Genomic DNA, 13,434 nt, shown 5'->3' on the forward strand with positions numbered 1-13,434 from the left:
CACTGGCTCTGCTGGTTCTGCAGAGCCTGAGCTTTGAGCTGCAGGACACTATTCACACGCTAATGGAGGAAAACATCCACCTGCATGACCAGTTGGAGAACCTCACCCAGGCCCTGAGGGAACTCAAACGGATGCTCTGGTACCACTCAAATGGTACTTTTACCTGTAAATCTGCAAATCAAACTGCAAATGTAGTGAAAGGGGAGTAAAGTAGGTAATTTACATTCATGAGGACAGAAAACAAGTTGGTTCAGTGTTAATTATACTTTGGAGAATAGGCTGAATATGTTGGTGATTTTATTCTTGTAATCTTTAGTCTTGTTTTAGGCGTTGATTATTAAATGAATCATTAATTAAATAGTTTTGAGTTTTTTCTTTAGCGATTTATTTTGCTCTTGTCTCGTTTTTCTGATAAATCCTTTCTGTCTGTCTTCATTCACACGACCTGTGTCCTCATCCTGAGGACTCGTGCTGTGTCCCCCCCCCCCCCCCCCACCCCATATCACCTGTTTTCTGTTTAAAACAGACCCGGATCCTCACGATCACCATAGCCACCACAGCGACAGTGTCCAGAGTCTGTGGGAGGAGTGGTCCCAGCACGGTGAGTGGTGTGACTGGAGTCCCACAGTTCAATCACACAGAATGTCATTAGTTTCCATTGATTGGTCAAGAATGATGTCATCACCAGGAGGTTAATAAACTAGAATGCTGTGTGTGCTGCGGACTCCGCATAACGATGGACTACCCTTTATTTTGGACAGGCATCAGCGCAGAGACCCATCTCTTCCTGGAACATGCGTTCTGTGAACATGACCTGCACGCTTCAGCTGCTCCCCTCCACACAATGACCACCCCTCTGCTGCTGGCCTGTCTCACCCTGCTGCTGACGCTACATTAGCTGTGGGCTGCCTCAGGTTTACAAAGTTAGTGAGGTCAGAAGCTTAACATTATAGTTTAAAGGGCAGCAGGTTCCAGCTTCGATTCTAGCTGGGACCCAGGCTGTCCCGTGTCCCCCAGCACACTGGTGCACGTCCTGTGATGGGCGACCCACCAGGGTTGTATTCCTGTGGAGCTTGTGACCCTGATTAGGAAGAGGCGGTTAAAAGAATGGATGGAGGGATGGATTAATGCCTGTTCTGGCCTCTTCCTGTTCAGAGTGATTATCGGACACGATTGGCTGAGTTAAAGGGAATTTCCTCCAGGGAACAAGTATTGAACTGGAATTGAGCCTGTTGTTGGTGCATCACTACACAGGAAGCTGGAGGCTTACAGCTTGTGTCACTTGGCCATTTCAAATAATTATTATTTGCAGAGAAACTAGGTAAAAAAGACTTTATAAATGAAGAAATTACAATTGATGATGTGTTCTTTTTGTTTTACTTTTGATGAAACTTGGTTAACAACTGATAAATAATAAATGAAACAGACACCAAATTCTACTGGTGTTTATTGTCTCCACTATTTGAAATGACACAGCACATAAGAAAAGCTATAAAATGCAATCAGAGCCAGTGTGGACAGTTTCATACACAGGTGCATGAGGGAAAAACCAAAAAATTAAGGAAACTAGTTGAACACGACAAATAAATAGTTGATGGTCGCAGCTGAACCAGAACATTGAAACAAACATTTTAAAGTGTACATCTTCATTAAACCATAATGTAAGGAATGATATGATGATTTGATGCTATGTGTATTTATTTTTGGCATGTGTATCATTTATGTGTGAGTATGCTCCATCACCACTACAGGCCTTCACATACATAAAAATCCTCTAAAGTCCGTTCACACCTTAACTGTCTAGTGCGTGTTGAGTGTTGTGCTCCTAGTCGATATCGAGGTCAGAGTCCTCGTCGCTCACGGTGGTCTGGATGATGGCTCCGTTGCGAACCGTCTTTGGGACGCGGGCTTGCTTGTCAGGCAGAAGGCCGTACTCCTGCAGCAGCGCCTCCAGGTCGACGGCGAAGAAGTCATCCCCGAGCTGGTCCGTCAGCCGCACGAAGTTGCCGATCAGGTCCCCGCCTTTGTAAACGAGCAGGGCCGGCAGAGCGCTGTCTCTGAACAGAGCGCTGGTGCTGATGGCCGAGCTGCGAACGCTGCAGAACTTGACCAGGGGGTATTCCTGAGCCAGGCACATGAGGCTGCCGCTCATGGCCTCGCAGCCCGGGACCTCTGGCTCGTAGATGTGGATCATCACCAGCGTGCTCTTGTCCTCCTTGTCCAAGGCTTCCAGGAAGTCTTCTCCGCCGCTGAGCTCGTAGACCTGCGCAAAGCGCTTGCCACGGCAGAGCTGGCGCCGCATTTCTTCGATGCGCTGCATGCGGTAATGCTGCAGGAAGGCCTCATCATCCTCCTCCTCCTGGAGCATGTTGTACTCTTGCATGGTCATCTGTGGGGACACAATTGAACTTTTTGTTGAATATGGATACGTACGCAGACATTAAGTGAACAGAAGCAATTTACAGAAGCAAACAACAGCAAAATACATAAAGAAAAATCTGCACAACGCAGGAGACTTACTTTGCCCTTAAGTTTATTCTGAAGCTGTGCTTCCTGCTCTTTGTCTTTCTCCAGATCAAGGTCCGAGCGGCAGGTCATGGACAGCTTCTTGATCAGCCTTTCCATCTCTCTTTTCTGCTCCTGCTTTTGCTCCACTTCCAACTGCTTATACTTCCTCCAGTCATTGATGACGCCCTTCGGGCCTAAAGACATTTGTTGAGAAGCCGTCACCATTTATAATAACAGTTACAAGTTTGTTACCCGAGTGTTTCGGTATATTTATAGCAGTACCTGTGTTGACTGCACTCCCGTCTGCACTGTAGTCTATTTCTGGTTCTTCCACATTAGCGTCCCGGATGGTCTTGTTCTCTCGTTCCCCATCCTCGTTGTCGCTGCCTTCATCCTCACTGCTGCTGTAGTAGTACTGCAGCTTCTCTCCCAACAGCTTGTCATCCAAAGTAGTCATGACAACAGTTCACCTGAAATGAGGTGGAGAAGATCTGGCTTTATACTGGGCAGAATGGAAGCTTAATACCTGAAATTATGAGCCCTGTGAGAACAACCAGTGGGGTGTGATAATCAATGCTGACAGCCCTACAGGTCAGAAAGAGCTTATTTCAAATATAGGCCATCTAAACTATACATAACGGTGAAAGTGTGTCAATAATAAAAGCATAAGTACATCAGCTTGGATGTGTGCACCGAGTCGTGTTTAAGCCCCAGAATGAGTACAGGCGGTGCGTAAAGTTGATGGTCATAAACAAGTAAACAAGATGCAACGTGTCGCCAATGTATGACCATATGAGCATTACAACCACGTTTAGATTTGATAGCATGAAATTTAGAGACAGACAAGAATAATCTGTCCTGTATTAGTTCAACAGTAGATGTAGACAAGTGTGTCCTATCGAAGGGACAGCTAGATCTGCTGCTTTGCCGATCATTTAAATGGATTATTGTAATCTTACATGTGCAGACGCTGCAGGAGAAGGACAGAAATCGTTCTTATTTACCGACAGAAAAACGGGTAGAATTAGAATTGCCCAAAAATATCGTTTGTGTTTATGAGCGAGATTAACATTAGCCGACTGAGCTAGCCTATAATGACTTCCTGTCATTACAGTAAATGTTAAAACTGGCTAAAAATACATAGCATAAGGATTACAATTCAATCTCTTCACATTCTGAACACCACTAGTCAAAAAATGCAATGTGATGCAATCTGATCAAATAAGAGTGGGGATTGTTATCTTACCTCGACAATATGGTAGGATACGGCAAATTCCCGATGCTACCTAGCTTAGCTTACTGGCAATGTGGTGCGTTCATGTCTGTCGTAAATATAAGCAGCGATAGAGGTGCACTTCGAGGATTATGCAAATAGTCTTTCCCAGTCTCACAAATAGGTGTTGTTTTTTAATGACAAATTAATTTGGTCATTAGAGCTACACTGTATTAGTAAAAAAAACAAACCCATACATACATACATACATACGTACATACATACATACATACATACATACATACACAAAAGTGAAATATCACACATCTATAGAAGCAAAAATAATTCCTGTTTCTTCCACCCAAAAACATTATTTGCATATTTCATTTAAAACCAATTCGATGTTTAAAGAGTTTCAAACAAGGCTGCATATTCCAGATGTTTATTTGACAAGGGGAAAAATCAACAGTACAAATCAAACATTAAAACATTAAAAAACGCAGTGGCAAACAGCGGAAGAAAACGGATCCAATATAGACCTACAAGTAGCACAGTACATAGAGAACTAAACATTTCTGCACAATATGGTTTGAAAAAAAAAGAGAAGACATTAAGAAACGCAACACTTGCTTCTTTTGTTTTATTGTTTTTTACTAGCAGCAGCTCCTTTGCACCTCAGTTTTGGCTCTCTGGAATTTGTTATGTGTCAAAGCTCATCCGCTCTTCCTTTGCTGCCAGGGCTTTGTGACTGGGCCTCCTTTGGAACACTAAATGCCACATAAGGGCACGTCTTTGTATTATGACAGACTAAATTCTTTAATGTGGCAGAATTGACTAGGTCAAAGCCAACTTTGCCTCCAAATGTGCTGGGCTTCCAGTATTCAGGAGAACATATGGGATTTCCCAGGAGTCCTTTGAGGGAGTAGGGGGCACCCATCTCCACCATGCTCTCTCCAAAAATGGCACCCGTTCTTGTTTTCTCCAACATCAAACCAGGGTAATATTCTAGAGCGTCAATGTCCCCATAGAACTCTTCAAGCTCACGGGCTATTTCTTCGTTATCTGCAAATTAGGGCAAGATTAATACAGCCTAGAAATTGAGTACTGAGCCAAACAGTTTCTACTGGATTGACATTAAAGCCAATCTGGGAGATTCTTATTGATTTTTTCCTTTTCATGCATTATCTCACCGCCAGATGGCAGTAAAGACGACTTTAGTGTGGAGTGTTGATGTCATCGGTATAAATGTATCTACAGACACACTTCAAGCACATTTCTTACCAGTAAAATGTCTGAAGGATGTGTAGGGCTGGAGGTTAAAACGTTTCCGGTACTCGTTGAAGGACTGCAGGCGGAGATGACGCGACTCCTTCATGGTCCTCACAGCCACATCGGTCAGCACAGCAGGCACATTATGGCCACCGCCAATCTGCACAAGAGCCACAGCCTGTACCAGCTGTACAAACCTTACACACACCGAGTTGACATAAAATGGTGCGTTACCTGGCCGGCAGGCTGCCGAGAGAAGGCATCCACCATTTTATCCGGGCCATAGTGAAAGAGGAACGAAGTGTTGTAGAGGAATTGTTCATACGGCACCTCATCGCCATCAACGAGGAATCTGTCAGGCATCAGTGGGTGCCAGTGGTAAAGCTGGCTGAACTCCAGAGCGATGCGGTTCCCGTACTGGAACTGCGTGCTAAACAGCATCGCCGGGTCGAACTTCAGATTCAGAAGGTATCCGCTGAGCTGCTGCACGTATTCCTCTATCACTATCTTTATTGTCTCTCCTGGAAGAAATCAGACAAGACGCTGACGTGCTGCATATTTGATCAAAGGACTTTGTGTGTTTTCCCTCAGTCAGTCGCTCAACGGTAATAACATGACGCCCACAACTGTAAGCTGTAAACGTGTAATTGGTAAGAAAGACTGTTATTGTCGAGCTTTTCTCACCGATGATGATGAGACGGGATGTCTGGAAGAGCTGCTCGTCGTCCCAGGTGGGGTGTTCGGCCTTCAGGATGTCGCAGACCCGGTTGTGCTCCCTGAGCCACAGGGTGGCGTACAGCGTCAAACCTGGGATGATTCCAAACATTTCCTGCCCGATGGCAAACGTTTTCTCAGGAGGGATCCAGGATGGGTAGTTCATCCTGATGGGTGCGTCCTTTACAGTGGGCGGGTACACCTCACCGTCAACGACCTGATGGGAAAAATAGCTAAGTACACACTTAAAAATTCCCTCAACCCTGACGCAATGGTTTGATCAAACTTGTTTGACTTGTTTTGACCAGTCTGTCCCAAGAACAAACCTCTGAAGTTTTCTACCTGATACTTGAGTTTTCCATCTTTATGGAGCCTTAGCTGGAACTGGCGGTCCAGGGTGTCTCCGTAAATGTGTCCTGCACCCACCTGATGGTGACAACAAAGTGAAAAAAATGCTGATGATGCTGGTGGTCTATAATGTATCATCCTCTTTATCATCTTGGTGTTCCCCAAGGCTCTATTCTGTTAACCCACATGTTTCTCTTTCAGCAGTTGATAAAATACACATAATATGGTTTCCAGTGAGGTTTATGTTCCTCCTAGATGCAAAGGAACTGACCCCATGGTCCAACGCCTTGGTGAAACCCAGACCCATGCGGTTGTAGGTCTTGAAAAACTGGTGGGTGAAGTGCTGAGCAAAGAAGGCAAACATGAGGTTGGTGCCCTGGGGGTCAGGCCTGAACGTTCTCCTCTTCAGCAGCCTCTCAACCAGCAGCTCAGGGTCAGGCAGTTCTTCCCTGCCTGGAAACAAGAGAAGCCTGGTAGCGTGGAACACACAGATACGTCACCGTTCTAGCCATAATATGTCGCAGAGTGTCTCCCAAAACAGTCACAGATACAGTTCACACGCCACACGCCACCTCTGAAACACCCAAGGTCAAACATTAATGCAAACGTTACCTTCAGTCGAAAAAAAAGTCACACATTTCAGATGATGCCATGTTAAATTACAGATTAATGTGTAACGACTCCACGGAGGAGGGATTAACCTTTGACCCCCATGGGTGTAGGACAGTCTTCAGGCACTGGGGGCAGGAGGCGAGTGTAGTAGCTCAGGTTAGACATGGATTCCCAGTTGAGGTATCCATATTTGGAGTTATAGGTCGGAGGATAGGGCACCAAGTTCGACCTCACTGTTCCCAGATGAAAACACAGATTAAACACAGGTGGTTGGTGGAGGCAGAGGTCGTGTCTTCATCGGGCGTCTGCGAGTGAACGGACCTGTTATCACCAAACGCATGAGAATGTCCCGCAGGAAGGTGTTGTTGATGATGTCCCAGAGCCAGTGGAAGTGAGTGAGGATGTAATGGGCCACATCTGGGCTGGGCTTTAACAACAGCCGCACTCTGGTCCAGAACTCGGCTGTGACAATAAGCGAGGCGTGTTATTGGAAACCGAAGCCGCTGTACGTCCCCCTGCTCTTTTTTAACATTTCTGATTTCCTGGTTCCTCCCACCCAGCTCCTCTCTGAGTCAAGACAAAGGTTAATTGTTTGTGATGACGCAACGGTGTAACAGTCAGCCAAGCACATCAAACCAAATTAAGGACTGCAGCAAGAGGTCCTTGTTAGTGTGAATCAGACTAACAAATTGAGCCAAGGGTTCAGTAAACAGATCTAAAATGGTCAGATCTGATCCAGTCGGTCTCTGCAGCCACTATTTTCCCCACTGTACATCTCATCTAATTCTCAGAATATTTCAAATTCCTTATGAAAGCAGGAGGATATGAGAGCGGATCTCCGGAGGATCAGCAGGACTCACGGATGGTGCAGTTCTCCCCGAAGTAGCCGGTGCGAGTGCAGTCGCACTCGTATTTATCCACGCCGTATCTCACACACACGCCCCAGTGCTGACAGGGCAAATAACAGCAGGGATTGACTGAGGAAGAGAGGAAACGATCAGAAACATGTTCTGACGTTGCAGCTACAGTTGTGTTGAGCTCTGGCTCTTCTCTACCTGGAACACTGAGCCCCACCCAAAGGCTGCAGTCAGGTTTTATATTAGCTGCTGAGATATGAATCTGGGTAATAATTTTCACATCTCTGTGGGTGAATTAACTCCCTGCTGCAGTTGGCCTGAAAAGATCTCACTTCTTTTAGTTCGAGACAGACAAGTTGGTGCACGCCAGGGTCAGGGTGGGAAATCTGATCTCATTCAGTGGCAGGATGAAATAAAAGTGTTTGTACAAGGCATCGTTGCATCCCAGGATTCCTGCTCAAACACCCATAAAGACTGCACAACATTTGGCAGCGTTCCACAGCGCACGGTGCACGAAGCCGCTATAACACATAGTAATATAACACATCCATGCGTGAAGGATGGATCCAGAATTCCGTCCAAGAGCATGTGGGGACACAGCTCTGCTTTTCCTGCCTGTACCTCCATCAGTAAGGAAGCAGGACAGTCTGACTGTTTTCACAGGACGGTAAAGGAAAAATGTGTTTTTAAGAAAGAAATCTAAGCGTTCCTGAGCTGGTTGGCGTCCCGTGTCCCGAAATATAGTGACAATAATACAAAGGAGGAGCCGCCCAGGTCTTGAGTTACCTGATTCCGCATGTGCCACAGCTTGTTGTTGATATATCTGATGCATCAGCAGGACTGCTGAAGTGAAAGTTATGCTGAAGTGAAGGCTTCAGCGTCGTTTCCAAGAGGCTGGTTTGGATCCATATGACAGTTTACATCCTGAAAGTTTCTCATATGGCTCTACCTGCCTGGATTTTTTTTTTTTTTTTTACACAGCACGTCATTATTTCTTTAATTGAACCATGACCGATTTTCCTTCATCAATTTCTTTGTCGTCTATTTCTTACAGGAAAATTTGGAACAATGTTCTCAGAAAAACAGTAGGAAAGGTTAGAAGAACATGAAGGGCTCAATGTTCTGTCCACTACCACACATCTGTCCTCTCCTTCTATGTGCATCTGTGTATGTAGTATTCAAAAATGTCCTTATTATTGTACCTGACAGAGGAAGGGCAGATAAAACAAAGTAAACACGCAAGAACGAACCGCGTCGTGCCCGCCTGGACATGCGTTTCCTGCATCAGTGTCCTTACACCAACATGCAATTTCTGCAAAAGCATGAGAGGATCCCGGAATCCCCCCTGGCCCCTCACCTACCTGGGTTTGAGGTAGCCTCGGCATCAGCCTGGTACGCAGAATGTCGCGGCAGCAGGAGAAGAAGCGCCCAGAACGCAACGAAAACAGAGTCTAGAGAGGAATCATTCACAAATGCAGCGTCAGTTTACAGCGGCCACGCCAGAAACCAGCAGCTATTGGTGAACTTACATCTCATCTCAGCAGCAGGACTGGAAACGGACGTTCTTCCATCAAATGTCAGAGGAGTCAGACGCGAGGTGGGTCCACTGATAATGAAGAGAGTGGCAGCGAGTGGTCCAACTGGTTCTTCAGTATCTGGGTGCTGCGATACCGGTCGCAGGCATGCAGCCCAACTTTCATTGCACCAGTGGGACGGAAGATTAAAGCGAGAGAAAGTTTTAAACTCTGACGTCAGCCCGACCATTTACGCTCGATGGTTGGCGTCTATACTGCGCCCCCTGCTGGTGTGCGGTGGTTACTGCTTAATGTAACGTTCACTTCACCTGTTTAATCATCAATGTCAGATACATTTATTCAAATTACGAGGGAAGATCAAGATCCGCCTTCAAAGACCAGTAAATGATACTGTATTACAGGAGGTGCATCCTCACTTTGGATTATATCTTGGGCACAAAATAAGACATTTGATTTAAATCTGGTATATTAGCTGCCACAATGATGAAATACTTGACAGAACAGGTTTTCTGTGAGCAACAGTGGGTATAGCCACTATAGTTTACCATTTTGAACATTTCGGTCTCATTGCTGTCGTGTAAGTTTACATTAGTGGAATTGGACCCCTGGAAAATGTCCCTGTTTATGTTTACAGTCCTGGAAGAGCAGAAACTGTCCCTGCGTACACAGATTCAAACCTCTCCTGGTCCCGAAGTTGACGTTTTGACATTACCAGCACAGGTCCAGAGGCCAAAGTAGAGCAGGTACGTCAATGACCTCTGACTTCCCCTCCCCCAGCTGCTCAGGGCATCGCTGCATTAAAATGTTGACATGTTTAAGGAGGAAGAGTGTGTTCCTGCAGGGAGTTTGGGCAACAGTATGGAATCTTACAGTATTCCACAGCACGTTTTGGCAGACCAGGGAGGAACGTTGGGAAATTCCCGCAGGCTTCTTTCTGATTGATGACAATCTGTGCAAGTTATAGGATCACGTCAAACATTTCCCCATAAACCTGCCGTTATACTACAGACAACTCCTCAGTCCAGTCAGCAGCTGGATTTGATGGTTGTGAAACATGTTTCAGACTTAATTCCCCTCCTCACTGACCAGTCAGATGCACCAATTTTCTGTAAAATACAACCTTCCCCTCTGTGGTCAGTCTGCAGACGTCTCCCAGCTGCTGCCGTAAAGAACGCAACCTTTTGACTCATGGGTAAACCTGCCATGCCTCCCAACATCTTACGTCAGGCTACAGCTTCGCACCGCTCCTGATAAATATTTAGACTAGATTTGTTTTGAATATGTTAAAGCCAGAGACAGCCTTCGGTTATCTGGACACTTTTACTGAGGGATGCTTACAAAAATCTTCCACTTTCACACAAGAATCATTTATTTTGTTTTAAGAGACAGTCTATGACCTTTTCCTAAAGGTTAAACCAAGCATGGAATAATTATAGAAAAGTAATGTCAGTTACTTTTTATAGAAGTACTGTCAGAATTCCGTCTCGGCTTCATATGCGAGTGCCGCTTACGTTTAAATGAAGATAAATTCACGTTTGTAGTGAAACTGGAGGAATCTACCAGAATTTCAGAGTTAATCTATAAAGACAAGATACCAAAGTCCTTTATAACATCACATTTATTTAACCAAAAATGTGTCTTTAGGATGAGCTGGATGCGGCCACTGCAGCGCGTCTGGGTTTGGGGGTGGTGCCTTCCCGGAAACCATTCCTGAATTAAAGAAATAAAATTACAATGCTGCACACAAACACGGCGTTATAAGACGATCGTCACTTTGAGGCTGCGGTTTCAATTTAGCGCCAGACTTTACCAAGCTTACCTCAGAATGAATACTGATTTCACATTTGATTCATTTGTTCGGACATTTTCCTCATTCCATCATCGGTAAGTGTCAAGTCAAACCAGTCAAACCTCAGATGTTCTAAGGCCACATCACCAGATGTACAACGGCCCAAACACTTTACAGACTAACTAAAATCTGATTTCCAACATTTAAACCTTAAATGATTGTTTTGCATCAGAATCCAAAACATGTTTTCATATTGGAATTGACATCAAGAAAAAAAAAATAATGTTTTTAAATTAAATATACATCTTACCTGAATCTGCGGTAGACAACCTTCAGGTGTCTGAGGCGGCCAGTTCCAGTGGTGTTCCTCCTCTTGGCCTTGGCACTCCAGTTGTCTACAAAAGAAAAACACCTTCACGTAACCAGGTAGTTTCTATGACTGTCAAGCCAAGGTTTGCACCAACAGCCACTAAACCACTAACTTTTAATGACTCCAACAGCAAAGTTGCTATCACTGGGATTTGTTAACACTTTAGGTGCAACCAGCTCATTTTGTGCAGCTACTTACACTTTCTCTTGCGTTTCTGGGGGTAGCCACACTTGCCACAGGAGGATTTCTGCAGATGGTAAGCTTTGGCCCCGCAACGACGGCACAAGGTGTGCGTCTTGTTCCGGCGCTTACCGAAAGATGAGGTTCCCTTCGTCTGAGGAGCAAGAGAAGGGCGTCAGATCAGCACCAACCTCCATTTCACTTGTAGCACATTAAGATCGGTGTGTGAGTTTGACAGTCTTGTCTCAGTACAGACAAATGAATCACAATAAGTCATATGTTCGGACATTTATGATTAGCATCACTGACAAGACATGTCATTCACACTTGGCACAGGATGATAGCGGCTCGGCCCAGAGCTGTTTAATTTAATCTAAGAAGCAACTCTTTGCAAAAGTCAATCACTGTGTAGGTTTTACCACAGGAGGAAAGCGGGTGCGTGAGGAAATTCACTTCGATCTAGCTACATAGACCGACTGGCTAGTTCTGCTAACCGCAACGGACAGGCACGGAGTAAAGGAACAAAACGCTCAAGTGCCCATTAACGTGACGGATCGCACACTTACTTAAAGTCTGTCTGGTGTGTATAGCCAAAGACATAACGACTATATTAATTCATTCGGCCCAGACTACAGTGGGTCCATACTGAATAGGGAAACACATTGTTGCAAGTAGCGAATGTTGGCTGGATACAGCATCAACATTAACTTCTTGTAAACTACGTTGCATCTAAATAATACTCCCAATGAACAATATCAACATTTATCCGACACCGAAATCTAAATAATTCCACCTCAATAAGTATCACGTAACTAAGATGTATAAAGATTTGTCTGCCAGTGACTAGACTTACCATCTTCGTACGCTAGCAAAGGGGAAAGAGACCGGAAGAGGGCCTTGCGCACCATCAAATTGTGTTCGTAGTGTTTCCTGTGTAACACTGAAATGTGACAGCATGTAGTAATTTGCCGATGGCTTATCTACATACCTTAACATCCTGTGGAAATATATAATTTAAACATATGCTTTCATTTTAAGAGACATTTTGAACACAATATCCAATTTAGCTGCGTATGGAAATTGATCTATACGGTACCTGTACAGAAAACCGACAAATATTTGGTTGTTTGGCGCCGTCTAGTGGGGAAATGTAGGGATATCTTCGTCGAGGTTTTATTCTACAATAATGTTCCCTTCTTTCACTTTAGATGTGGAACAACTGTTTTATGCAAAACTCCTCAAACCCCCATATTGGAATTTTTCCATTTTTGTCCATAAAAACATATTGATTGTAGGGTCTTGCACCAAAGTGTGTGAGCAGATCTGCCCTGCAGTCGGCTCCATTTAAGGACATCAAGTGTTGACTCTCTTTTAATGCTTTTAGATCTTTTAAAAATCACGTTCAGGATAAGGGCTGTAAAATCGTTACATGACGTCTAATTTGTAAACGGTGACAAGGATTCATTAATTTGACTGGTGCATTGAGAGTGTGGTCAAATCTCGACCAATAGAGCTCAACACCTCACTTACAAATAAAGTGAGCAAAGATTGTTTAGATAGAAAATAAATTCCATGCTGGCTGAGAGTTCTGACAGAAGGGCCATTTCTTCTTGAGATATTGTATATTTGTGAATTCAACTGGGAGCAGCCCTGGAGCTGGACCAGATCATAAGACTGGGGCATCACCAGTCAGGCCAGGCAGAGTCTCTCTCCTTGTGAGTCATGGCGCAGAGGGAGATGTCTGGGCCATATTCGTGACCCAGAAAGGATTAGTAGCTTAAAATAAAAAGATGGAGGACGAGAGGTAAATGAAGAAAAGAGTAGGTCAAAATGTATTTCCATCAGGCATCTGGCTGGTTTAATTATCCAGTCTGCACGGAACAAACTGTTTACTGTATTTCTAATGTTTAAAAAACACCTGGCATCTTTCTCAAACGGTCAGGTGATGCAGAACGACACTATAGACGCGCTATTGCAAGCGAACTTCACGAAAACCCGACTTGATTGATGATCCTATCTAAAGCTGACATGTTTTCCTG

The 13,434-nt window shown here is 44.6% G+C and overlaps 3 protein-coding genes and 2 non-coding genes across 5 annotated transcripts; all 5 read right to left on the reverse strand.

Moving 5' to 3' along the window:
* Window positions 1-1,429: 1,429 nt before the first annotated feature.
* Window positions 1,430-3,864, reverse strand: pdcl (phosducin-like). The gene is made up of 4 exons (XM_057018744.1): window positions 3,755-3,864; window positions 2,791-2,978; window positions 2,521-2,702; window positions 1,430-2,389 (listed from the first exon to the last, which is right to left on the reverse strand). The coding sequence occupies exons 2-4, from the start codon at window positions 2,963-2,965 to the stop codon at window positions 1,826-1,828; spliced, it is 921 nt and encodes a 306-aa protein (XP_056874724.1). The 5' UTR covers window positions 2,966-2,978; window positions 3,755-3,864; the 3' UTR covers window positions 1,430-1,825.
* A 283-nt stretch (window positions 3,865-4,147) lies between these two features.
* LOC130517103 (prostaglandin G/H synthase 1-like) lies at window positions 4,148-9,255 on the reverse strand. The gene is made up of 11 exons (XM_057018734.1): window positions 9,051-9,255; window positions 8,883-8,972; window positions 7,525-7,641; window positions 6,986-7,126; window positions 6,754-6,897; window positions 6,324-6,505; window positions 6,047-6,130; window positions 5,675-5,921; window positions 5,225-5,511; window positions 5,003-5,150; window positions 4,148-4,783 (listed from the first exon to the last, which is right to left on the reverse strand). Exons 1-11 carry the CDS (start codon window positions 9,055-9,057, stop codon window positions 4,428-4,430), a joined length of 1,803 nt encoding a protein of 600 aa, XP_056874714.1. The 5' UTR covers window positions 9,058-9,255; the 3' UTR covers window positions 4,148-4,427.
* Window positions 9,256-10,656: 1,401 nt separating this feature from the next.
* On the reverse strand, window positions 10,657-12,347 carry rpl37 (ribosomal protein L37). The gene is made up of 4 exons (XM_057018752.1): window positions 12,249-12,347; window positions 11,414-11,549; window positions 11,156-11,240; window positions 10,657-10,766 (listed from the first exon to the last, which is right to left on the reverse strand). Exons 1-4 carry the CDS (start codon window positions 12,249-12,251, stop codon window positions 10,697-10,699), a joined length of 294 nt encoding a protein of 97 aa, XP_056874732.1. The 5' UTR covers window positions 12,252-12,347; the 3' UTR covers window positions 10,657-10,696.
* LOC130517790 (small nucleolar RNA SNORD72) lies at window positions 10,869-10,947 on the reverse strand. Its single transcript, XR_008947812.1, has one exon. It is a non-coding gene; the product is annotated as a small nucleolar RNA SNORD72 (small nucleolar RNA).
* Window positions 11,633-11,709, reverse strand: LOC130517791 (small nucleolar RNA SNORD72). Its single transcript, XR_008947813.1, has one exon. It is a non-coding gene; the product is annotated as a small nucleolar RNA SNORD72 (small nucleolar RNA).
* Window positions 12,348-13,434: the final 1,087 nt, after the last annotated feature.

Source organism: Takifugu flavidus, chromosome 20 (genome assembly GCF_003711565.1).
Source record: "Takifugu flavidus isolate HTHZ2018 chromosome 20, ASM371156v2, whole genome shotgun sequence".
Taxonomy (NCBI): domain Eukaryota; kingdom Metazoa; phylum Chordata; class Actinopteri; order Tetraodontiformes; family Tetraodontidae; genus Takifugu; species Takifugu flavidus.